The 27372-nt window shown below is 38.4% G+C and overlaps 1 protein-coding gene across 3 annotated transcripts in view; it reads right to left on the bottom strand.

Annotated features, from left to right (window-relative positions):
• SLC5A7 (solute carrier family 5 member 7) overlaps positions 1-20681 on the bottom strand; it is a 28479-nt gene extending 7798 nt beyond the window's left edge. The window contains exons 1-7 of one of the 3 annotated variants that reach the window (XM_032351659.1): positions 20183-20681; positions 18625-18853; positions 13040-13153; positions 12134-12289; positions 7241-7389; positions 4132-4275; positions 313-466 (exon numbers count right to left, since the gene is read on the bottom strand). In XM_032351659.1, the coding sequence (XP_032207550.1) occupies positions 313-466; positions 4132-4275; positions 7241-7389; positions 12134-12289; positions 13040-13153; positions 18625-18802 (895 nt within the window). In that variant the 5' untranslated portion in view covers positions 18803-18853; positions 20183-20681. Of the gene's footprint in view, positions 1-312; positions 467-4131; positions 4276-7240; positions 7390-12133; positions 12290-13039; positions 13154-14062; positions 14104-18624; positions 18854-20182 lie in introns of those variants that run through there. The other 2 variants (XM_032351660.1, XM_032351661.1) reach the window with 2 other exon arrangements.
• Between the last annotated feature and the right edge of the window lie 6691 nt (positions 20682-27372).

Consider the following 27372-nt stretch of genomic DNA (forward strand, 5'->3'; position numbering starts at 1 on the left):
GATGATGTCAATGTGTACTTTTGTTGAGAACCACTGTTGACAGAATTACATATACACAATTGATAAGTATATCAACATGAAGGGGTATGCTCACATATGTTTTACTGGTGGGGAGAGCATTAAAAACTGGAGACACTGAGCTATGATACAATTACTTGAATGCTATAATAAAGGTCTCTATATGAATATGATGAGAAACATTCAAGCAAGTGGAAGTAAGAGGATCAGTGGGAGAGGGAGGGTAGCTGGGTGGTAATTGGTCATTTCAGTGAAATCTCAGTGGGTCAGTTAGTGGAGTTCCAAGAGATATACCTGTTGATGCTCCAATGGCCCCAATGAGTATGGCTGGTAGAGCCATCACCAGGCATCCAAAAGCTGCCAGGAAAGACAGCACCTGAGCATAAGTGGCTGAGGATGAAGAGAGGACCCTCTGGAAGTAGGCCTGCCATGGGATTCCACCCAGCATCTGCATGGGAACAAAAGAGACTCAGAATGAATTGGAGCCGAGCAATATGTATTAGGATTTTTAAATAAGATTTTTTAATAGTCACATTCACAATAGTCATATGTATGATTCTTATGTACCATAAATGGTCCTACCTGCCAAACACCTCAATTGCAGTCACGTTGTTGTCCTGTTTTCAACTGTGCAGAATTTCCTGAAGTTTTTTCCTTCATTACATAGCCCAATCTTTTCTATTCTTTAATTTACCTACTTCAAACTGCACTACAACTATCCAGAACTCTTCAATTTGTATTCACCTGGAGGTTTTAACCATCATAATTTTATTTTTAAAAAATTAAGATTCTGAAAGGAGTAACTTTAATTTGAATTAATAAAACCCAATAAATATTTCTGGACCAGGTAGTATGATGGTTTTGAGGGGAATGGTTCTTGCTCTGGAGCTCCCTGTTCACTGGAAGAGTCAATGAAATGCAGCATTTTCCAAAGCAGGGTGTGCAGGGTGCTCAAGACAATATAAAGAGCATCAAAGGAAAATGAGAATTTCTATTTATACTCAATTTTACCTCATACTTACATGTTACTTTTTCAATTAAATGATATAACATAGTAGTACACTATGTGTAAGTAATTCATAACTACACATACCTACATCAGGATTATGCTCAAAATTCTTATTGAGGATATACAATCATAAAAGTTTTGGAGACAGTGAACTGTAATGTAATTTGTTGCCTTCTATAAGGATGTATGAATGGGAAGAAAATTGAGAACAATTAATTAATTAGGGTTAACAGAGGCGGGGGAAAAGTGGGAGGAAGGACAACTGCATAGTAATCAGGAAAACCTACAGAATTGACCTGGAGTCAGTTCTTAAGCATTGAGAGGGTATCACAAGGTAGAGATGGAGAGAGAAGAGAGCACCTAGCAGAGAATTCAGCGTGAAAAAGGAAGAAAGAAAAAAAGCAATGAAGCAGCGCTGAGACCACTGTTTCTTTAGTTTAATTAAAGGTTAGGGAGTGGCTAAAGAGGAGGCTGGGGAATACCTTCCCTATGATTACAGCCATGGTTCTTTGACTTGCTTAGAGTCGGTGTTCCATACATACTTATCATATGAATGAGTGAACTGGTGAATAAATTTCCATATTCCAATGTACTGAAGCTGTTTCTTTATTTGCCTGTCTTCTCTCACTGGGCTCTAAATTCTGGGATGTATTGTTTATCACTTCCACCTCTGTGCTGACAGTGCTTGTCATGTATTGATTCCAGGATAATCTCCTCATATAAAAGCTATACATGTTCGAAAGTAAAAAAAAAAAAAAAAAAAAAAAAGTAAAAGAAGGAATTCTAAAATTCATAATCCATGCCTCAAGTCTATACTCTTCCAAAACTTTTCCTTTGGTTTGTAACTTGTTAATCAATATAGATCTTCCTTGACTTATGTTGGTGTTATATCTCAATAAACCCATTGTAAGCTGAAAAAATCTGAAGTCAAAATCCAAAATGCATTTAATACACCTAAACTATTGAACGCCATAGTTCAACCTAGCCTACCTTAACGTGCTTAGAACACTGACATTAGCCTATAGTTTGGCAAGTCATTTAACATAAATGTTAGATACTTTGTAATGAAGTCTTGATCATTTTATATAATTCGTTGAATATTATACCTAAAGTGAATAGCAGCTTGGTGTATGGGTTCAGAATGTTTGTCAGTGTATCTGTTCACCCTCATGGCTGACTGGGAGCTGTGGCTGGCTGCTGGTGCCCAGCACAACGAGAGAGGATCATACCACATACTGCTAGCCCAGGAAAAGACCAAAATTCGAAGTATGGTTTCTACTGAATCCTATCGCCTTCTCACCACTGCAAAGCTGAAAACCTGTTAAGTCAAACCATTACAAGTCAGGACTGTATGAATATCACTAACATTTTCTATGCCAATGAATATTCACCAATAATTTCAATGCCTGTATGAATTGAAACACTCTAATTTTTTTGCCAAACTCTCTGGACATTTAAGTCATCAGAGCTTTGTAAGTAAGGTAAAATCTGACCTCCACGGACAAACAGAAGCCCTGATGTGAAAGGTGGAAGATGGATTAGGACAAGTGAGATGCAGGTGGGCTGCTACATGGAGACTGTGAAGGGCTACCACAATAGGCCAGGGGAGGACTGCTATCAGGGAGCAGGTTCAAGGTGGGGCTGGGAGATCCTTCAGAGGTATCCAGAGTAGGACTCCACAAGTCATTTATGACAAATGGAAGTTCAGGGAGACAGTTGGAAGATCAGAGACCCTTGGTGAAACATTTTGAGGCATACTTTAGCAGTCATTGGATATAATACATTATTTTGAAGATTAATAAATCTGAGGACTAAAGTGTAGTGTAGGAGAAATGACTTCAGGGTCTTGATGCTTTATTTCAATCCCTCTCAGACAAGGGTGTGATTATCAACAGACTACCTATCTTCCCTGAGTGCCATAATCTCCTCCATATCATCATAAATATATCCTGCCATGCAGATATAATTTCACATACATGTTATATTTAACTCCTTTCTCCATTCAATTCATAATCACCCCACCACTGGAAACAACCTATTTACATGTTTTCCTGTCTTCTTACCAGAAATTTTTCTTTTTCTTTCTTCCTTTCTTTCTTTCTTTTTTTTTTTTTTTTAAGATTTTATTTATTTATTTAACAGATGGAGATCACAAGTAGGCAGAGAGGCAGGCAGAGAGGGAGGGAGGAAGCAGGTTCCCTGCCAAGCGGAGAGCCTGATGTGAGGCTCGATCCCAGGACCCTGGGATCATGACCTGAGCTGAAGGCAGAGGCTTAACCCTCTGAGCCACCCAGGCGCCCCTTACCAGGAATTTTTCTACTGGGACAGACACATTGACTTTAAGTGCTGAAATTTAGCAAAGTGCAACAAATACAAAGTGAAATCACAAAATATCATGAGCCCTTTAAAAAGGAAACAAAAATAATTTCCCCTTCACTTTGATATAAACATTAATCTATTTATTTTGAAATTAAATACAATGTTTTATTTTTGTAAGTAACCCCTCCAGTTAGCAAAATCACAAAATATGGCAGGTTCTTTTGGCTCTTCTGTCAATCTGTGATCTGCCTTTATTGTTTCTGTGCCCCACGTCTCACTACCAACACCTTCACCCCAAAGTTCTGCATGTTCCTAAGCTGTCTCTGACTTCCCAGCGCTTCTTTGTTGGCATCTTTCTTGAATGACACCTCTTTTCCCAACTTCTTTGTGCACCAAAGACCTTTTGACAATAATTTGTTTATCAGTAATTAGGGACTAAATGGGTTACTTACTCCGAAATACAGATTAAAACTTTCAGATGGCGTGGCCCCAGGTTGGGGAAGTCTCTGGGGGTAGGGCATGCTGTTTCTGACTTACAGCACAACAGAAATATGGATGCACCATACATCACACTATAGACATTCTCCCTTTAAGGCTTCACTTTCTCTCCACTTTGACACTAGTCAGCTGCCACAGTAAGTGGCCCCATCTTCCAACAAGAAGCAGTCAGTGCAGAAAGAGATATGAGCCAGTAGGTGAAATTTACATACAAGCCTTAAATCTTAAAAATGTATTTGATTTTAGGAAAAATGAGATTGCAGTCCTCAGGTAAGGGCATTACTTACCAACAGCAGAAAACTATCAAGCCAAGTGTAGACTTCAAATGATTCAATGGTCCCCAGCCAAGGCTTTTGATACTTGGTATGCATAGCAGTGTACCCAATGTCAGTAACTGCAGAATGTGACAGGGCAAAAGGGACGCTGATCCACTGCAACCAAAGAGGGGCATGACAGAGTTAAGCTACGACTTTTGCCACACATTTTATTTTTTCATAGACCACACAGCTCAGTTTTTCCTTTGGTCAGACAGAGAAGAACCTGGAATCACGTTCTTTGTGGGACGCCATGAAATTCTGATTTAAAAAGTTAGAGTAACATATTACCTATGCCTGCATTTATTTACACCATGTCCTATCAGTTATAGAAGCAGTCAGCCAACCTTTGGGAAGAAAACATTAAATTTAAGAACATGAAGTATATCGATATATAAATTTTCATGTTTTCTTTGAATTAGAGAAAGATGTCCGTTTATTAAAGTGACAAGGAAAGATCTGATTGAGAATTTGGTGGGGAAGACAAAACTCCAAGGATGAGCCCAGTGCTAATAAAAAATAAGGAACAGAATGGGGAGGCCTTCTATGTGGATCAAGGTAAAGAGGAGAACCTATGGGGTGAGCCCTCAGTTCTTTTGCATGACAAGGTGTGCTGACATGGGAGTGGCCTAGGGAAATGGGATAGATAAACCTAAACACATGGCAAGAAATTTGAATTGAAAGCAAAGGGGTTTATATTTTGTTCTGTAGCAACTGGAGGCATTTCTCCTGAGTTGTAAAAAGATTTTAGTAGATTTCATCTGCATTTTAATATCATAGATGTGAACAGTGAGATTAGGAGAAGGAGGAATCAGGAAAAATAGTAGGTGCACTGAAATGACCTACATAAAAGCCTTAAATAGAGCCATCATATTGGAAATGGAAAGACACTGGTATTGAAAAGGGTTCTGAAGGGAGATTGAGCAGCCCTTGGATTATAGCAGGAAGAGATCAGAGAGAGAAAATGAACAGATGAACTTTAAGTTTACAGTGGTGGGGCTCCAAGGATGGTGATAAGATCAACAGAATTGGAGAATTTGAGAAAAGGAGATAGTTTAAGGTGTGAATTGATTCATTAATTATGTATGCATGTATAGCCTTTTGCAGCTTGGAAAACAAACCAAGCTTGGCCTTCTACTCAGTCAAGTCAATTGTCTCTTAACTAGTAACTAAGACAACTCGATTCCTCACCAGTTTAGTCACATTTCGTAGAAGAAAACCACTCTAACATCTGTCTGCACAGGTATTTGTCCCATCACCTTTATGCTGGCATGCTTGATTTATAGTCCCATGTATTTTAAGTTCTGGTCTCATGAAAGGCAATGAGAAATTACATATATCATCAGTAAGTAGCTTCATCCCCTGGCATTGTCTGTCTTTCTTTCTTTCTTTTAAAATTTATTTATTTGACAGAGAGAGAGATCACAAGCCAGCAGAGCAGCAGGAAGAGAGAGAGGGGAAAGCAGGCTCCCTGCTGAGCAGAGAGGGCTGATCCTGGGCCTGATCCTGGGCCTGATCCCAGGACCCTGAGATCATGACCTGAGCTGAAGGCAGACGCTTAAGTGACTGAGCTACCCAGGTGCCACAGCATTGCCTTTCTTAAAATACCAAGTACATCAGCTAAGAGATCTGTCATTGCCAAACCAAACTTGCTTCCAGTGTTCCAAACAGAGATCTATTTCTGGAAGTTTATGATGATGCTAAGGAGAATTCTGAATTTCAGCACTGTCCACTTGCTTCTCACAATTTAAAAATAAGAAAATAGGAGCAAATTAAATTGACTTGAATTCAACAAAGCTACTAGTGAATGAGATTCCATGACATGCACATAGATGCTAAGGGAAAAAGAGGAAATGTGATCATAGCTAGCATATGTCAGTTTATGGCTAAGCTGTAATTTTAGTTGTAGTCCATTCTTTTAAAAATTTCTTCCCATTATTGAAGATGCTAGAAAATAAAAAAAAATGAATATGAGATTTGACTTCACTTTTCATTTCTGTCTAGTGTAAGCATGAAAATAAAGAGCTTTTCATTCTGAGAAAAAGAAGGAAAAAAGAGAAGTCTCAAAAAGTGCTTTAATCATCCATGAGAAGGAAGTCATGATGTGCAGTCTCAGCTTCTCTCCATGGCTTTTCTCCAAGGGCACTGGCCCAACAGGCTGCACAGCTGGGATAACAATCATGTGTATGAACTCACTACAGTGCCCAGCATGGAGTGCTCACGACATTTTTTGGGTTATGTCCTAGATGTTGGATATTATTATATGTGTGATAATACAGTCTTCACATTTAAGATTTTGAGTTTGCAAAGCCTCATCATTGACTAAAATGTGTTCATAATACACAAAAGCACTTTTAATGTAGTATCAATAATATGTCTCATAATTATGTAGCACTTTTTACTGAATAAAACACACATATATTACATAATCTAGTTTAGGACCTAAAAGCAAAACATGATAAATCTTGTTAGTGCCTTATATTATTAAACATTTTCTTTGTTTTTAGACCCCCCCAAATAATAAAGATTAATATTGAAACCCACAGTTTTTTGAATGGGATAATTTCTGTCTTATTAACAGTCTTATGGATCAATTAAAATGATTACAGGGAAAGATTAAGAGACCAATGCAGGGGGTATCTGGGTGGCTCAGTCAGTTAAGCATCTGCCTTCAGCTCAGGTCATGATCCTTGGGTCCTTGGATTGAGCCCCACATTGCGCTCCTTGCTCAGTGACATTTTAACTCTGAGTAAAATGTGTTGCCTTCAAACTCAAGGAAGGGCACACATAGGTTTCCTTCAAATGTAGGCATGAAGGAAAGGAAGCTCTAGACCTTTCTAAGAATTAAACTGAGAGCATATTTTCTGTCAAAAAAATAAGAAAATGACTACAGTTTTTTGTCCAATTACTTTGCTAATAAATTTGAAATTTCAAATGCTACATGACTTACTATGTGTTAATCATGATGGAAAATAACATTTTTATTAATTTTTGCTGAGTTCATATAAAATGCCACATTACTGTTTAGAAAGAAGAAGGAGAAGAAAGTAAAAGAAGAAAGTCTGTGACTGGTTCCACTTACCAGGCCTATGAAGATGCAAAAAAGCTGAACAACATCGGTGTAGGCCACGGAATAGAGACCACCCACCAGCGTGTACAGAGTGGCGATCAGTGCAGAGACAATGACAGAAGCTTGCACGTTGACGTTAATGATCACGCTGATGGTGGCTCCTGAAGAAAGCAGACAAGAGAATTCTGTAGTCAAGGTACTCAAGTGGATTCCACTTTCTGTTCAAGGATATACTGAATGTTCAGTGACAGCAGGTACTTCCCCATGTCATGTGAAATATATTGGATGATAATAGTTAATGTAAGTTTTCATATAAAAATCTTAAAATCTCTATAACTTGCATATCTGTATATATATATGTATATATATATACACACTTATGTATATAATACATATTATTTTAAAATATCCTTTCTTTCTGAAATTGATGCTTTGGTAACTTGTTCATGTGGGACACCCAAAATCCATGACATAACTTTAAAATTCCATGATATATACTAGCTATATGCAATGTATTTAGTCATATCCTCAAAATAAGCACAATCACCCATTTTCCATTTTGCATTAACTCTGACCCCGCTAGCTTTTTAAATTTATTTTTATTCTTTTAAAGATGTATTTATTTATTTATTTATTTGTTTGTTTGTTTATTTGACACTCAGAGATCACAAGTAGGCAGAGAGGCAGGAAGAGAGAGAGGAGGAAGCAGGCTCCCTGCTGAGCAGAGAGCCCGATGCGGGACTTGATCCCACGACCCTGAGATCATGACCTTGAGATCATGACCCAAGCCGAACGCAGAGGCTTTAACCCACTAAGCCACCTAGGCGCCCCAAGATGTATTTATTTATTTTTGAGAGAGAAATAGAGAGAGAGCAAACAGGGGAAGGGGCAGAAGGAGAGAATATCTAAGCAGGCTCCCACCGAGCGCAAAGCCCAACTCAAGGCTTGATCTCATGACCCATGAGATCAGGACCTGAGGTGAAACTAGGATTCAGATACTTAACCAACTGAGCCACCCAGGTGCCTCCTTGTTAGCTTTTTTTAGATAACAGATGGTAAAAGGTACCAAGGTTTAAGACAATTTTGTAAAAGAAAATAATAAAATTGTTAAATTTTATTCCAGTCCCACTGCTAGATTTTAACATCATCTTTCTAAGTAATTTTCATTAGCAGAGCTTTTTTTTCTTAGCAGAGTTTTAAATCTGCCTTATAAATAAAATTTATGTTTTTCCTATGTTATGACTTTGTTTATTGTGTTTGTTAGTATCTATATTTCCAGTGAGAATATTAGGGAATGCACAATTGGATCACTATGGTTCCTGGACTTTCAGTTTGGAATTAACTTGCTGGTTTACAAACCCTTTCCCATTGTTCTCAAAGTTATATAGTTTATATGTTATATTACTAACACAGCAATTAAGGAATGTTAACCTACACAGAACAAATATGTGATTTCTTGAGGTATCATTAATTGCAATCTTATGTTCTGCTACCGCTACCATCCCTTAATTGCATGTTAACAGTGTATGCAACCTACCAGAGATGAAAATCCATTTTGTGAAGGGGCAAATTATATATATGATATCAAAGATAACAATATAAATATTTTGCAAGATTTTTTTCTTAATACTTTGGATTTGGTTAACAAAATTATTTTCTTGAGTAAGGATAATTAATAAAAGGAAAAGTCTGGTAAGGAATTGGAAGATGAAGACAAGGGAATGCAGTCAGTTATTTCAATTATTTAGAAGTGACTTTGGATAATTGAGTTATTTTTGTATAGAAACATAACAAGCTTTTTTTCCCTTGCAATTATTTACTTCATGTTGAAACTTTAGTTGCAATTCTTTGCCATTCTTTTGGTCTGCTTTTCTCCTTTAATAACAACATTTCTAAGCCAAATCTTATGAATTTTGAAAAGTACAATTATTATCCTGACTCTTTGGGCTGCTGTTTAATTTTCTACCCATTAGTAAGTCTTACCTTTACTAATGCTACACCTCCAAAAGTGGGGTGGGAGGCTACATGCTATAGAAGAAAGAGCACTAGACTAGGATCCTAAAGATTGGGATATTGTTAAATACTGCCATTTGGTTGCAACTCAGTGGTTTCACTGAATTTGAGTTTTGAGAAGTATAAACATACATTTTTTTAAAGGTTTTATTTATTTATTTATTTTGAGTGCATGAGTTGAGAGAAGAGTGGAAGGAGAGGGAAAGAGAAATCCTAAACAGACCCTGTCCTGAGTGTGCAGCTTGATGCAGGGCTTAATCCCATGTCCCCGAGATCATGACCTGGACTGAAATCAAACGTCAGATGCTTAACTGATTTAGCCATCCAGGCACTCCTAAATATGTATTTTCTTTAAAAAAAAATGCATATAGGACCACCTGGGTGGCTCAGTGGGTTAAAGCCTCTGCCTTCAGCTCAGGTTGTGATCTCAGGTCCAAGGATCGAGCCCCGCATCAAGCTCTCTGCTCAGTGGGAAGCCTGCTTCCCCACCCCCGCACCTGCCTCTCTGCCTACTTGTGATCTCTGTCTCTGTCAAATAAATAAATAAATAAAATCTTAAAAAAATTGCATATAAAGGATGTGCATTTACGGCAAAATGACAGTTTAAAATTCTCCTCTAAGTTTCAGTGGTGAACTAAGCACGTTCACAGGAAGGTGGTAATAGATCTTATATTTGTCTATTCTTAAGCATTCCAAGTTATTTCTAATAAACGCTAATTTTGCATTATGTCCAACTATCATTTTTGAAGAAAAGGTTAATCTAAAAATGCACATTCTCTTTACCAGAGCATATATTTCGAAGAATAGCAGCAGTGTTTTTATACATATTGTTTGAGATGTGTATGCATCTCTGTAGAGAGGGATATATATATAGCAATGTATATATATATATATATATATATATATAGTCACACACACAGACATAGACACACACATATACAAAAATAACTAATTGCAGCGAAGTTTAGAGTTTAGGTCAAGTTTATATGTCCAAAGTACTTCAGAAATATTATTTGGGGCACCTGTGTGGCTCAGTCGGTTGAGTGACTCTTGATTTAGGCTCAGATCATGATCTTAGGGTCGTGAGATTGAGAATTATGGCAGAGCAGGGAGTCTGCTTCTTTCTCTCTCACCTCTGCCCCTCCCCCTGCTCATGCTCTCTTTCACTTAAAAAAACAAAACAAAACAAAAAAACCCAACCTTTTAAAAAAAGATTTTAAGTAAAGAGAAATATTAGTTTATTAATTCAATTCTCCCCTTAGGGCTCTATTATATAAATTGATCTTTATTCCATGAGAGTGAACATTTTGTATTCTGTTAGCTATTCAGCCCACTCCTTTTAAAATACCTCAGCGGGCAGCTTGTCTTAAAATCAGCATTTTTTAGTGTTGAAACTAATGACAAATAAACTACCCATTGCTTCTTGGCTAATGAGAACAAGGTGGGAAGGGAGGTATATTTTTACACATAATTTCATGAGGATATAAGTGCAGTTGTAACTGTGGAGTATTATTATATTGCACCAAGAATGTGCAACATTTTCCACTGAGTTACACAGTATTTTATAGTTATCAAACTCTCTTCTTTTCTACATCAAATCATCCCTTCATTTTACAGTTGAAGACCAAGAAGTTAAGATTATATGGGAATCTGAAAAAGAAAGGCGTGAAAGGTAACATAAACAAATATCTGATATTATAGAGGTCAGATCTGATGATAATACTGAAGCCAGCAGACAAGTTTGTGGTCTGGAATATATACTGTAGAAGGACATTCATCTTACTTTTGGTTTGACCACTTGGGGTCTAACTGTAGGCTGAAGCCCTTTATCTTCCTTTGGAAGAAATGATGGGGAGAAACACACACAGATGCCTGGATGTCAAACATGCACATAGTTCACTGAGGAAGGTGGTGGAACTTCCAACCCTGTTGATCTTCAAGAAGGAAATCAATGCTTAGTGAAATGGTTTATATTTTACTTGATCAAAAGGCAGGTTATTAAGCCTGGCTGCTGAAGATCTCCCAACATCCCACTCCCACTGAAATCTCTCATTTTCTAAACCTTACATGTGGGCTGAGAATCAGTGAGCCCAGGATGGGCTGTCCCTTAGCATTAATTGGAGTCTAAGTTCATTTTCTAGATCCCTAAACGTGTCTACAACTCAGTACTTTAGGATTACATTGAGAAAAGAAGTACCATTGTTTTTCTTCTCTTTTGAAGAAAGAGATAATTTGCTCACTCATTCATTTATTTGTGATAAAATCACAACTATTAACAAGACACAAATCCTGCCTTCAAGAAATTTATAATCCCTTTTGTGAGGTTGGTTTTGGGTGTGATACAGATAAACAGGCACATAGTCACACGAAGTGACAAGTCCAATGAAAAGAGAATTCCACGTGCCTCGGGAAGCCCACAGGAAAGTCATCCAGCAAGGTCAGGGTTATGATTCGAGTAAATGAGGTCTAAGAGAAGACTGAAGGACATTTTCTGGTTGGTTAGGCGGAAGTCAAAAAGGCAGAGGGGGAACAAGTCCAAAGTAGAGGGCACCTGGACTTTCACAGTGTTAGAGGCAAGAGAGGAGGTGAAGTCTAGAGTTATGGAAGAAGGAAGGGAGGGACAGTGAGAGGAAGCAGAGCCTAAGTCATAAAAAGCTTTATGCACTCACTTAAAAGTTTGGAAAGGAACAGTAAAGAGACTTGAGCAGATTTGCATTTTAGAAGGATGAGTCTGTACTATGTGTAGACTAGAGGAGGAGCCCTGCACAATAAGCACGGAGATGGTTGCATTCATCAAGATGAGGGAGGCTGCAGGTGGCCTGGCCTGTGGCTTAAGTGAGTAAAGTTGGGTATGTGATGTTCCGTTAACCAGAGAAAGGCAGAGGTCCTTACCTAAGGCAGAGAAAATGGCAGCAGCCCAAAACATTTCTCCCATTAGCGCAGGAATAAATAGGAGCCCACCCATGCGTTTTCCATAGATTTGCTGAAATGGGTCTAACATGGTCACATATCCCTTGGAACGCATAGGCTTTGCAAAGAACAAACCACCTAAAATAAATTAAACAAGTGTTTATGAGAAAATAAAAAAGTCATAATGTAATAGTATTTGCCAACTTTTTACTATGCTATAATTTCTCAAGGGAAATAATTTTTTTAGAACACTGATATGTGTGGAAGAACCAGTCTGAAATATACCGTGACTACAGAACCAAGACATATGTAGCAACCAAACATGCATTTCTTAATACGTTTGTCATTGTACTCATCCAAAGGACCACTGAATGGTATCCAAGGCATGTAGGTTGAAAAACATGGACCGGTGTGGGACTCACGAAAATGCCTTTGTATCACCAAGCATAGCATTCAGACACTGATTAAGCACATGATCAATGAATGTATTTTAAGTGCAAAAAAAAAAAAAAAAAAAAAGGGAACTCTGTTATATAATATTTTTGACCTTTCCTTAGTGTGGCTACAAAAAGAAATTCAGATATAATTCAAGTTGATTTATTGTTAATGATACCTCTATACTATTTTTGAAAGGAAAAAAATCATATGCTAAGAAATTCACTCTTGCCATAGATCAAAGGATTAAAAAAAAAATATTCCACAATCAAGGGATCAAATAATCTTAAGCATAGTGTTACTGATTTCTGGTAACATCTACTTGAGAGATCTCTGGTAACATTTTCTTTTTCACAATAGTTATTCACAGTTTGACTTGTTATTTCACTTGTTATTTGTACTCCTGTTCTTTATGCTTTACTGGTGGGTCACTAAGGTTTAACTTTCACTTACCTAAAATCAGACTAAGAGAATATCCAATTGGTGCCTGAGCCCAAGCCAGACCATAATCTGGTACATACACTGCTTCGGCTGTCCCGTTGATGTAACCTCCTCCGACCCAGGTGGCTGAAATAGAATGAACAGTGAGGGAAAGACGCCACCATACCTATCATACCCTAGACCTGCTCAGTTTAACACAGTCCCCATTAGCCTCCTGTGACTATTGAGCTCCTGAAATATGGCTAGTCTGGTTTGAAATGTTCTGAGTATAAAATACACATTGGATTTCGAAGACTGACTATGCAAAAGTAAATGTAAGATGCCTCAATAATTTTTTTGTGTTAATTACCTGGTGAAATGAAAACATTTTCAATGTATTGAGTTAAATACATTCTATTATTTACATTTATTCCCCTATTTTTTCATGTTCTTTAAAGTGGTTTGCAGAAAATTTAACATTCTTTTTATGGCTCACATCGTATTTCTCTTGGACAGTGTTGCCCTGGGTGTTTTCTGAGTCCATTTAGTCATCAATACTTTCAAACAATATTGTTATATCCCAAAGTCTGACATCATATTCAAAATATATGAAAATTTCTATTCTCAATAGTAGTACAACTTTTTCCCCCAGCTTCCATAACATGATGTCAAGTTTCTTTATTTTAAGGTCCTTCTATTTTAATCATATTCATCTTCTCACATTGATCACAGTTACCTTCCTGGGCGGGGGTAGGGCAGGGTGGAGCAGGGTGGGAATGGAGAAGGGCACGTGTGTGCAGTTATGGATGTATGCGCTTGTTTTTTTTAATTTTATTTTTATTGATAAGACCACTTCTTAAACACCCTGAGTACATAGGATTTTGGCAGATCTGTTCTCCAACATAGCATATTACTTACTTTCTTAAATTGTTAAAGGAGAGAGGACACTTCTGCTCCAAGGTGTCCTAAAGTGGGTTTTCCCCTCCCCCTTCCCAAGTACCCAACATACACTTAGGCATAAGAAATAGCATTTAGTATTTAATGTAGACTGCATACCTACTTTCATTCTTTGTTTTAATCTGGGTCTTTTAGTAAGATATTTGATATTTCATGAAGCATAATAAGAAATACTATCTTCTTCAGGTATTATTTAATAGAATATCTGTAGCATAATAGTTGAAGGAGGAGGTCAAGGAACCAAAGAAAACACATGTTGGTTAAACAAGCTTGGACCAAGAAGTTGGACCAACTCTACCATTTTCAGTGAGAAAGCAATACCATATTTGATTATTTTATTTGAATTTGAGTATGATAAAGCTAAAGTTAATGGAACACTTAAATCTTTATAGTTTATATCCTTTGAAGAATATTGCCAAAATATTTTAAAGAATCCATTGTAGAATTTGTGTAAGATTATAAGGAACATAGGCTGGCTTACCATATATGAGTCTGACTAGTAGGCGGTATCATCCAATTGGGACTAAAACTTGACTCTGAAAAGTTTTCTGAAATCTCATAGAATGTAAGTAGAATAAATAATATGTCAAAGACAGGTGTCTCTATTGTGTTCATGCCAAAATTTATCTGACTTTTGATCCAAATACAAAGCAAAGAAGAAAATGTTGTAGGGTTAGTACTATTGTTTAAAAGTTAACATGAAAAGAGCTCCCTGTAAAGGAATTTTAAGCACATTTAAGTGGAAAGTTTATATACAAAACCCTAAAGTGGACAAGTGTGCACTTAGCATCATCCACTCTCATCTGCTTGGGAGCTTTTACATGGGTGTTAACAAATAACAAATGCTATTACTTTTTTTCTCATCCTAATCCTTCTTGAAAATTTAAACAGGCTTTCCCTGTGCAGAAGACATGAACAGACACTTCTCCTAAGAAGACAAACAGATGGCTAACAGACATGAAAAAACGCTCAACATCTCTCGGCATCAGGGAAATACAAATCAAAACCGCAATGAGATACCACCTCACACCAGTCAGAATGGCTCAAATTAACAAGTCTGCAAACGATCAATGTTGGTGAGGATGCGGAGAAAGGGGAACCCTCCTACACTGTTGATGGGAATACAAGCAGTTGCAGCCACTCTGGAAAACAGTATGGAAGTTCCTCAAAAAGTGGAAAATAGAGCTACCCTATGACCCAGCAATTGCACTACTGGGTATTTATCCCAAAGTAGTGATCCGAATGGGTATGTGTTCCCCCATGTTTATTGCAGCAATGTCCACAACAGCCAAACTATGGAAAGAGCCCAGATGTCCACTGACAGATGAACATACAAAGATGTGGTGTATATCTACAATTGAATATTACACAGCCATTAAAAATTGAAATCTTGCCATTTGCAATGACTTGGATGGAACTAGAGGGTACTATGCTAAGCAAAAAAAGTCATCAGAGAAAGACAATTATCATATGATCTCACAGATATGTGGAATTTAAGAAGCAAAACAGAAGATCAAGGGAAGAGAACAAAAAAATAAAACAAGATGAAACCAGAGAGGGAGACAAACCATAAGAGACTCTTAATCATAAGAAACAAACTGAGGGTTGCTGGATGGAAGGGGGGTAGAGGGATGGAGTAACTAGGTGAGGGACAATGGGGAGGGTATGTGATGTAGTGAGCGCTGGGTATTTATGTAAGACTGATGAATCACAGACTTGTACGTCGGAAACAAATAATACATTATATGTTAATAAAAACATATGATAGGAGTTAGAGAGGAGAAGGGAGTTGGGAGAAATTGGAAGGGGAGGTGAATCATGAGAGACTATGGACTCTGAAAAACAATCTGAGGGGTCTGAAGTGGCGGGGGGGTGGGAGGTCGGGGTAACAGGTGGTGGGTATTATAGAGGGCACGGATTGCATGGAGCACTGGGTGTGGTACAAAAATAATGAATACTGTTATGCTGAAAATAAATAAATTAATTTAAAAAAATATGATAAAACTAAAAAATTAAAATAAATAAAAATTTAAAAACATAAAAATAAATAGGGATGCCCCCTCCACTGGGTGTCTAACTGGGACTTGAATAAATGATTCTCACAGGCGCAGAATCAGAATCCTGCCAGGCACCTGGAACTGCTAACAATATGCCAACAATGTTTCATTGCATAAAGTAAGTGGTCTTATGAGCACAAAGCTTATCAGTGATCACTTTTCATTGTGTAGGTCTCCTCTCCCTTGTCCAAAACAAACTTGGTGACTGAATGATTGATTATCAACTTGGTTACTTATCATGTTAAAGTCCTCACATTTTTACCAGTCTTGTCCCTTCTACACCAGAATTTGCTCTGCATGTCTGTATATTTCATGTCAGATTCACCAGTGAGAACAAGAATTCTTTCAACCTATATGCATTTTTTAATTTTTTAAACTTTATTCTTTATCAAATATATACAATCAATGAATCTGACCAGGTTTAGGTAATACGGTTCGTATTTTAAATGAATTATGAGACTGACCACGATTCTTTTCAGTCTTGGAAGACTGAATAAAATCTTTAAAAAATGATCTATACCATGACCAATCATATGAGACATCATGATTCAAATTTTTCTATATATTATGAGACTGACCACAATTCTTTTCAGTCCTGAAAGACTGAAAAAAATCTTTAAAAAATGAGCTAGACCATGACCCATCATGTGAAACGTCATGATTCAAATTTTTCAATATACCTTAATAGACTGTTACATCATTCTAGATGATAAGAGAACAAATTCTAAAATATTACCTTTATGAACACAGTAGATACAGCATTAAATCAGAGTAATAGAACATTATAAGAATGAAAAAAATCAGTCATCAAAGACTTTGATATAGAGCAGCTCATTTATTCTTTACATCAGTTTTTTTTGAGGGAGATCAACTTTCTTTTTTTTATTTTGTTTTTCTTCTCATTTTCTTTGTACAGAAAAAACCTGAAGGGAGTACAATCACAATGTTTTAATTCCCTTCCAATGCCAGTATCACATCTGGATCTTTAGGGCAATGAAGAAATGTTTGCGGTATAATAAACAATGAAAATGAAGATGTAAAGTTGTGTACAGTGTTCATCAATAGGTGGATAATAAGAGAAACAACATCTGGAAATGTATACCAACGTTTCAGGAAATGTATATGCCGGTGGTAGTCTTATGGATGAGTCTCACTCTGGTTTTGTACTTATCTAAATGTGCATATTAAATTTCACAAAAAATATTTTGCAGGATACAATTTGCTCTATGTACGTGTTTATGTAGAAAAACTGAGAAACAGAGGGTAAAAAAGGACTTCTTTACATACGATGTGCCTTTATAAAGAAAGGGAATGCAGTCAGCTGGAGGTCTGCCTGTAGCGCAACGTGCAGGAGACTCAGGGCGTGGCTGCCAGAAGACCTGGGTTTGGTGCTGATTCTAGTCCTTGTTAACCACGTAACTCTGTGTCCTTACTTAACCCCAGAGTCCTTTCATGGTACTCAAATATAAAGAATTTCATGAAGATCATACGAAACCATATATAGTTGACAGAGTTAAACAACATAAAATGTTTATATCTGAAAAATAAAACCTATAGTCCATAAACTACTCTAGAATATGATAAGTTTCAGATGGCCAGCAGTGACGTAGTCTTCATGGATTGCTTTGGTGAACTACTCCATTTACAGATGAATCACCTTAATAGCACATCAGGCCTAAAACTGGGCATCATTTGGATATAATTTCTGATGGGATATTTTCCAATGGGCCCTCAGAGTTCCAGTTAGTGTGAATTAATTTGCTAATGTTTAAAAACCTAATAAGAATCAGAAGTGAAATGTGTGTTGTTAGTGAATATGTATCAAATAATATTAAAGATATAATTGTAAATTGTTGTTTTTCAGAAATATTTTCTACAACCTAGAGGAGTATAAAAAAGAAGCAAGTTACCTCTTAAACAGAACCACGTTGGGGCATCAGACCCTCAGAACCCAGAGGCGGTTTGAGTGGGGCTGCAGAAGCTGGCTGGGGCATTTCTGTTAGGACACACCCTAGCTTTTCCCCTTTTATATCAAGGTTCTTGGAAATTTTTTTTTCCCAGTGCTGTGGATTCCTAATATGTGATTGTCTTCTCTGATGGAATTAGTTTACTAAATGGGAGAATTAAGTTTCAAAACAGGGCATCTATCAATTTGGAATTGTGTTGCCCCAACTGATTTATTCAGTTGAAAGCCATCACGAGTTAATGTTCATTGACATCCATCATTTAAGACAACCCAAAGTCACAACTTTGTGCCTGTGTTGGTGAACGTGATGAGACGCTGACTTTATCATATAACTTGTAAGACCAAGACACTTTTCTCCACCTCTTTGTTTTTACTCTGTTCCCACCCACCAAACTGTCCAGATAGCCCAGATTCCTTTCATTGATATTCTGGCCAGCGATTTATTATAAAATCATTTTGTTCAAGTACTACTGAGTTGCAACCATTTTACCTTTGTTTTAAATAAATGTGAAATTATTTTTAGAATATATAAGCAGTGAACAAAAGGAATCCCCAAAGGACAAAGGCTAAGGTCTGCTTTGTCACTCTGAGAAGCCAAGGAGGGGTGGACAGCATGGAGCGGAGGCATCAGAACCTACCTGTCATGGTAAATCCACCCACCAGCAGACCAATGTCTCGGCCACCAACTATGATGGCCTCACTGCGCTCTTCTGAGCTGCCACTGTTTTTGGTTCTCCAGGCTGCCCATATTCCAACCAGCAATATTAGAAGGTAGAACACGATGATAGCTACCAGTCCTTCCACATGGAAAGTCATTTTTAGTTAGGGGTCCAGATTCTTCCACAGCTAGCTACTTCATTAAGATTTCTGAAGAAAACACAGTAATGAATTAAAAACCAGCCAAGCATGCATAGGCAGCTGGGAATAAACCAGCTGGCTCATGAGAGATCCTGTACCACTTATAGGAACAGCACACTGAAATTATATATGACACTAGCAGTTGCCAACACAGCCCACTATTTTATTATAATTACTATTTACAGTTTAATATTGTTTTGAGCTTTCAAGAAAAAGAAAAAAATAGAAAATGCTGCTGAACAAATACAACCACCATCACTTTTTGTGTTTAATAAATTCTTTCAATTTAAAATCAACCTTGTCTTGTAACTTGGTCAAGAAATTATTTCCAAAGATTATGTATTTGGCTTTTGGAACTAACTTACTATTCCATCTAGAATGATTCAGTAATGTAAAGGGTATTGTAAAACTACTCTGAGAATCTAACATAATCTTACATCCATTCATTCACTCATTCATTCATTCCTCTTCCTCTCCTTTCAAACAATTTCAGGGAATGGTTCCAAAAGTAATGTGGCATGCAAATACCCCGGGGGCGGGGGGGAAGGTTTAGGAACATCAGTTTCAAAAACATATCAATTCCGATTTTCAACAAGTGCCTGTGGTCCAACTTACTGTACCAACTAAAGATGTTACATTGTTTGAAGAGGGCACCCTCTTGACCAGCTCTTTCTTTCTTCCTCATCCATTGTTCTTTGCTCTGTCATCTCTCCCCCACCCTCTTAATGGTATATACAAGAAAACGATATAAAAATACAGAATTGACTAAAAATATAAGAGGACGTCAAAGGTATTAAAAACAAGAATTTTAAGAGGCAAATGTCAAGTTCTAACGCCTGCACTTTCTGGAATTCTTGTTCTCTGTTATTTTTCAGCCCTTGCGATCATGGCTATTTCATGCACTCGCGTTCACACAAGCCCGTTTCTGGGAGAAACACAAGTATTTGTTTCTGCAGGTGGGTGATGAGACCCTTGGGCGAAAGAACGGCTAGCTAGCCTCCTTGGATTCAAGGGAAGCCAAAGAAGCGGCCGGGATGCGCACCGCTTTTGTGAGCATCGGAACGGGGAAGTTCTTTCTTTCCCCCGCCCAGCCCGGGGGATCCTCTGCTCCCCGTTATCCCTCCCGCGCCCCCGCGGTCCCTCTACAGCGCCCGGACTTTCCCGCCGATGCGCCTCGAGGGCCATGGGTGCCAGACAGTGGACCCCCCCCCCCACCCCGCACATCCCCACCGAGACGCGAAAAAGCTCCGTCCTTGGGACCTAAAAACGCCGGCGGGGCGGCCACGGTGTTCCCGAGGTGCCGACTCCGACGTACCCAGATGCCCGCTCTGTTCCTACCTGGAGTGGCTGCCGCGCCGGGAAGCGCTCCGCCGTCTGGGGCTCGTACCGGGGCCGCCGCCCAGGCACCGCGGGGTTGGGCGCTCCGCGGTCCGAGGCTTGTCCCGGGGCCGCCGCCCAGGCACCGCGGGGGCGGAGGTCAGGGGTGCGGAGGGGCGAGGAGTAGGGCCAAGCAGCGGGGTTCCAGTCCCTGGTCTCCCAGAACCTGGGCGCGCGCAGAGTTGACAGGTGTGTGAGCTGGGGTGGAGGGCGCTGGACGCGGGCGAGGTGGTGATCGATCCCAGTATTGGCAAAAGTCCCCTTTATAAGGGCGACCGGCGGGGGCGATCGTCAGAGATGGGAAGGCGGACGTCAGAGCAAAGTGGTGCTGGGGCGGGTGCTGCGGGACAGTGCCCTCGCGCGCTAGGTGGCTGTGGGGGTGCGGAGGGACGGTGGCCGAGGGACTGGGGCAGAGCCTGGTCTCACGGCTAGCGCCGCGGAGGTATCCTGCGCCCAGGCGGTGCGGGCAGAGTCCCCGCCACTCCCTCTCCCCTCCTCCGGGAAGGAGGGCGTGTTCCTGAGGGTCATTTCCCATTCTGCTTTCCCGCGACTCTAGTTGGAGAATTTTCTAGCCGAGAATGGAGAGGCTGGGAGGGTCTCAGAGCTTCGTGTTTTCAGATGGAGCAGCTGGAAGTCCCACAGAGAGGAAGGGGCGAGAATTGTCTTTAAAGACTTTGCCCGAAATGGTTTCTTACATCTCTCACGGAGTAGAGGGGCTCTCTCTCACTGCCTCCCATGCGCCCTGGGTAGAGGCTGGTTCCCACTGTCCTGGTGAGGGGTTCTCTGAAGATAATTCAGGAAGGTTTCCAAAGTCATTTTAAATTCATGTCCCTTCTGCTTAAAAATGGGGTTTAAAGGAAAGACTCTTAAGAGTTGTCCAAAACAACAATGAAGTTATCACCCAAGCCAGACAACATAGTTTCCCTTTAGAGCTAACTGTATTGCTTGCCTACCAAAATATCCAATTAAGCATCACAAAAAATGTACTGTATTAATTTAAAATGATCTATCATCTATCATATCTATTCCTAGAAATCTATATTTAATGTCTAGGGTATTTATATATCCATGAACATAGTTCACATCCATAACTCTATTTATATATCTAGATATATAGCTAGATTGATAGACAAAGATATCTGTGTGTATTTATATATATCCATGAGTGTATGGAAAAAGAGAGAAGAGCCACAAGTCACAAAGCCACAAGTCCCTCTGGTCACTTTCTTCCTTTTTTCCATATTCCTCCATGGCAGTCTATTGAGCAATGAAATATGTAAATCTAGTAGCTGATAGAATAAGTAAGAGTATTCTTTAATTACTGGTTACCTCTCTCTAGGTGAAATTTTTAGACCATCCCCCATTTTCTTTTTATTTTTTTAAAATATTTTATTTATTTATTTATTTGTCAGAGAAGGGGGCGGGGAATGCACGAGCAGGCAGAATGGCAGGCAAAGGCAGAGCTCTCTCTCTCCCTGCTGAGCAAGGAGTGCCATGCGGGACTGGATCCCAAAACACTAGGATCGTGACCTGACCCAAAGGCAGCAGCCTAACTGACTGAGCCACCCAGGCGTCCCCCATCCCCCATTTTCTTATGCTGGGTTTGAAAATGAACTTTCAAATTTATATCTTTCAAATTTATAAATACTTTTTTGCTTTGTTCTCTGTATAAACAGTAACTGCAACCAATCACCTTGTTTGAGATAAGAGGCTGATGGAATTTAAACAGAAATTAGGACAAAGGAGAAGGATCTGCACAGACAATTCTTTCATCTGGTTCAAATGATCAGCTCACTGATTTTCTGGAAAAGATTTAGAAAGTCTTTCAATGTAACTCCCATTTTTACATGGAAGGGTAATGCATTTAAGCAATTTTAAGGAACTGATATAGAGAAAACAGAGATGGAATTTCTTATCATTACTCAAGTACTTTTCAACAGAAATTCATTCATTCATTCATTCTTGATTTTGTTTTTGACAGTTATATATAAGTCAATTTCTGATTCTGGACTTTGGCCACAGGTTAATTTAATGTCTTCCCTACAAGAATACCCTTAAGGTGATGATGACAAAAAACTTGTGTTGGTAGCAGAACAGATGTAGTCAATGAGAGTGTATGAAGTAGTGCATGAGGCTAAGGTCCAGGGGGGCTAGACTCAAATTCAAAGACATGGCTGTCCTCAGAGAAATATCGCTAGGGCTTTCAGATGAAGGAATCAGGAATGCAGCCAGGACACAAAGCTCTCTGTGGGGCCCACCTAATCCACTTTAAGAGGACAGATTTGCCAGCCTCTAGATTCAGTGCCAGATCTGGCAAGGTACAATGACCTTGAAGGTGGCCAAAACAATTCTGACCTGGCAGAGCAGCTCTCCTTCATGACAGAAGGCACCAGTTGAAAATAACAACTGCTGATGTAGTGAGTCTACTTCTGTGGAGACATTTCCTCATTTGCTTAGCCCTTTGAGCTTCTGCGTCTGATCTAATGATGACGTCACTTGTGAATTTCTGTTCCAGGATGTACCTTCCCAGACACCCATTCCTGTTTTGTCCTCAATGCATACTCCTTCATCCACTCTCCTAAGAATATAAAAAGTACATAGCCGTGGAAGCTTAACTGTAGCTTTGGGAGTCAAAAAGGCAGATTTTGCTTTTCTAAATCATTTATTCATTTAACAAACATCTCTTAAGTGCATCCAGTGTTCTAAGCACTGTCCTACGTACTGAGAAACGTGTGGAAAATTATATTGTCCTTGCCTGCAGGCAATTTATCATTAGTGAAAGGAAAGCAGGAACAAAAAACAAAAGCTCTACTTGAGTAGACTATTATAAATGCTGGCAAAGATATTTCATATCCGCACACATAGATTTTATGGAAAGCACACAGAAAGGCTTTAACCAGAACAAGGTATTCTTGGAGGAGGGGGAGAGTCATTCATTCAACAGACACAATGTGAAGATCTACTATGTGCCAGGAATTACGAGAGATGCCAGGTACATAGACAGAAACAAAGAGAGCCCTGTCCTCATTGAGCTTACAGTCTATGACCTTAATGCTCAAAGTATGGTCCATGTAAAAGTGTCAAACATCATCTTTCTCTCTCTCTCTCTTTTTTAAAATAACTTTGGTCATTTGAGAAGGACGTCACTTTTCATACAAACACTGAACATGACTTGGATATGAATAACAATGCATAATGAGATTTTGGGAGAATCCATTCTCCTTAAGTCATTTTCCTTCATAACGTCCTAGTGTCCTCATACAACTTTTATTTGAAAGTTTCAAAATTTCTAATTGATTACCTTCAGCTTCAATTGCAATTTGGCCTACTATTTGAAAACCAGGGTGATCATCAGAGTCATAGAATACTTTTAAAATTGTAGATACTAGGACATCATGGCAAAAGCTCTGATTCAGTAAATCTTGGACAAGAGTTCAGAAATACCTTTTTAAATAGATTTTTTTTTAAGAACAACTGAAGTCCTCAGAAAATTTGAGTAGAAGGTATTTCTTAAATACTACCTCCCCAACACATGCATAGTCCCTACCGTTATCAATGCCACCCATGTCCTCACCCTTCCCAGTGGTACATTTGTTACAATGGATGGACCTACACCGACACATCATGATCACCCAGAGTCTGCAGTTTATGTTATATTTCACTCTTGCTGTGCTTTCTATGGGTTTGGACAAATGTATAATAACATTTATCCACCATTATAATATCATACAGACTAGATTTACTGCCCTAAATATTGTCCGTACTCCACTGATTCATTCCTTCTTTCTCACTAACCTGTGGCAACCACTAATCTCTTTACTGTCTTCATAGCTTTGCCTTTTTCAGAATGTCATATAGTTGGAATCAAATGGAATGTAGCCTTATCAGATTGGTTTCATTTGCTTAGTAACGTGCATTTATGTTTCCTCTATGTCTTTTCATGGCTTGATAGCTCACTACTCTTTAACGGTAAGTAAAATTCCATCATCTGGATATATCAGCTTATTTATCCATTCACCTACTAAAGAACATCTTCTTTACTTCCAATTTTAGGAAAAAAATATGAGTAAAGCTGCTATAAATACCTGTGTGAAGTGTGTGTGTGTGTGTGTGTGTGTGTGAGAGAGAGAGAGAGAGAGAGAGAGAGATACATAAGTTTTTAACTCCTTTGGGTAAATACCAAGGAACATGATTGCAGGATCGCATGTTAAGAGGATGTTTAGTTTTATAAGAAACTGTTAAACTATCTTCCAAGCGTATGGACCGATTTTTATTTCCACCATCAATGAATGGGAGCTCCTATTCCTCCACACCCTCAGCAACATTTGGAGTTCTCAGTGTTCTGAAGTTTAGCCCTTCTTATACATGTGTAATAGTATTATATTTTTATTTTAATTTGTATTTCCCTGATGTCATATGATGTACAGCACATACGCATATTTTCCATCTGTGTATCTTCCTTTATGAAGTGCTTTAAGGCCTTTTTAGCCCATTTTTAAATCAGGTTATTTTCTTGTTGTTGAATTTCAAGTGTTCTCTGTATCGTTTGGGTAAAAGTTCTTTCTCACATATGTGTTTTACAAACATTTTCTTCCAGTCTCTGGCTTTTCTTCTTATTCTCTTGACAGTGTCATTTGCAGGGCAACAATTTTTAATTTAATGAAGTCCAGTTTATCGATTACCTCTTTCATGGATTGTGTCTTTGATGTTCAATTAAAAAAATTCATCTTCATAGCCAAGACTACCTGTATATTCCTCTGTTATCTTCTAGGAGTTCTGTGTTTTGTATTTAGGCCTGAGATCCAATTTGTGTTAATTTTTATGTGGGGTGTAAGGTCTGTATCTACATTCGTTTTTGTTTTTGCATGAGGATCTTCAGGTCTTCTAGGACCATTTGTGAAAAGGCTTTCTTTTATATATATATATATATTTAATTTTTTAAGATTTTATGTATTTATTTGACAGAGGGAAAGAGATCACAAGTAGGCAGAGAGGTGGGCAGAGAGAAAAGGGGAAGCAGACTCCCTGCTGAGCCAAAAGCCCAATGAGGGGCTTGATCCAGGACCCTGGGATCATGACCTGAGCCAAAGGCAGAGGCTTACTCCACTGAGCCACCCAGGTGCCCTGAAAAGACTTCCTTTGCTCAATTATAAGGCTCTTTGTCAAAGATCAGTTGACTACATTTATGTGGGTCTATTTCTGGGTTCTCTATTCTTTCTCCTTAGTGTAGTTATTTGTTCTTTCATCAATACCACTTTGTCTCATTGTTCTAGCTTTATATGTCTTAAAGTTGAATAATGTGAGTCCTCCAAATTTCAATATTGTGTTGACTATTCTGGGTCCTTTGCATCTCCATGTAAACCTGAGAATCAGTTTCTCAAATACCCAAAATAACTTTCTGGGATTTTTATTGAAATTTTAGTTCAATCAATTTAGGAAGAACTGACATCTTTACAATATTTTTTTTTTATTACGTTCAATTAGCCACCATATAGTACACCTTTAAAATATTGAGTCTCCCTATCTTATCCATGAACATGGACTATTTCTCCATTTATTTAGTTCTTCTTTCATCAGTTATGTAGTTTTTCTCACACAGATTCTGTGTTTTGTTATATTAATATGTATATTATTTTGGGGGGTGCTAACATGTTACTGAGCTTCTAATTTCATATTCTACTTGTTCATTGTGTATATAAGTGAATATGAAAGCAGAATCTTTTTCTTTTCCCTTCCTTCCTTCCTTCCTTCCTTCTTTCCTTCCATTCTTTCCTTTTTTTTTTTTTTAAACCTTCCTTGGTGAACGTGATAATCAGCTAAGTTTGGGGATACTGTTGTATTTCAGGGTGGAAAAAGTTTTGAAGTTGAAACACACAACTTTAGTTGATATTTGCTAGTTATGAGAACTTCAGCAAATTATTTTGCCTTCTTTGAGTTTTAATTCTCTTTTGTCTAAAGTGGAAATAAAAACTGTGCAAGGTTAGTGTTGATCTCATAGGAATGTGAGGATTAATTGAGACAGTATTTTTTAAAACATTATGTGCAACACATGTTTTCCCGCTGGTGCTCAGTATACAGTAGGTAATTGCTACCTCAGCAGTAACTTCTGTTATGTTGCTTGATTCACTGTTGAAGCCTGCTGATGTTCCAGCCTCTGGTGGCTGTTGATTACACAGCTAATGTGGTGGATAAATGTTTCTGCCCATTTTCTTACCCAATGACAAAGAAATGTTTTGCTAATAACTTCAGGGCTGCTTCAGAAGTTCATATATTCCATGAGCCACATCACAGACTAAGGCCTAGAGTCTACTTCTTGATCAATTTTTAACTAAATTCGATTTATGCTTTTGTAGGTAGGGCTGGGAGGACTGGCATAACTCACTTTCATAGAGACACACGTGAAGAGACATCCAGCTTCTTCCTCTGCCTGACACTCAGTCCTCACCAACAGTGCTCAGAAGCTTTTCAGTGACATCCTCCTTACCTTTCATAAGGCTAATACCTTTTCATTTAGATTCCAGCTCAGACATGCATCCAAGAGAAAATTCCATGATTCCTGTCTACACCCAGCCAAGGTGATGTGTCCCTCTTCTAGTCTGTTGTCCTGTGGCCCTTACTACTACTACCTATTAATTACCTACAGATCATAAGCTGATTTCTCTTTTACCCTCTGAACTCTGGGAAGGGAAAGATCACTTTCCATACATTTTATATAGTCAGCACTCAGCACTGTGCCTAGAATATCACCAGTCAAAAACTTAGTTGAGCTAAACTGCCTTATTATTTTACAGAAAGAAAAATTGAGATTCAAAATGAAGACCTGAGCACATTAGAATAGACCTCTATGTACTACAATAACACTAAAATTAATCACTTGAAAACAAATCAATTAGAATCAAATGCAATTGCCCAGCAAATGCCAAGTTTTTTCTTCTGTCCTTATGATAAATGGCATATGATGACTAAATGTTCATACTTTTAAAACAAGAAGTCATATGGGAACTTTTTAATTGTATATCCTCATCACAGTTCTTTTAGAAAGTTTAACAGTAATAAATAATGCATTTTCGGGTCACCCTCCATTGGCGGTATCAAAGTCATTCTGTACAACCATTGCTATCATTCTTGTAGTTGCAGAAGATCTCTTTCCT

This window comes from Mustela erminea, chromosome 7, assembly GCF_009829155.1.
Source record: "Mustela erminea isolate mMusErm1 chromosome 7, mMusErm1.Pri, whole genome shotgun sequence".
NCBI classification, from domain to species: domain Eukaryota; kingdom Metazoa; phylum Chordata; class Mammalia; order Carnivora; family Mustelidae; genus Mustela; species Mustela erminea.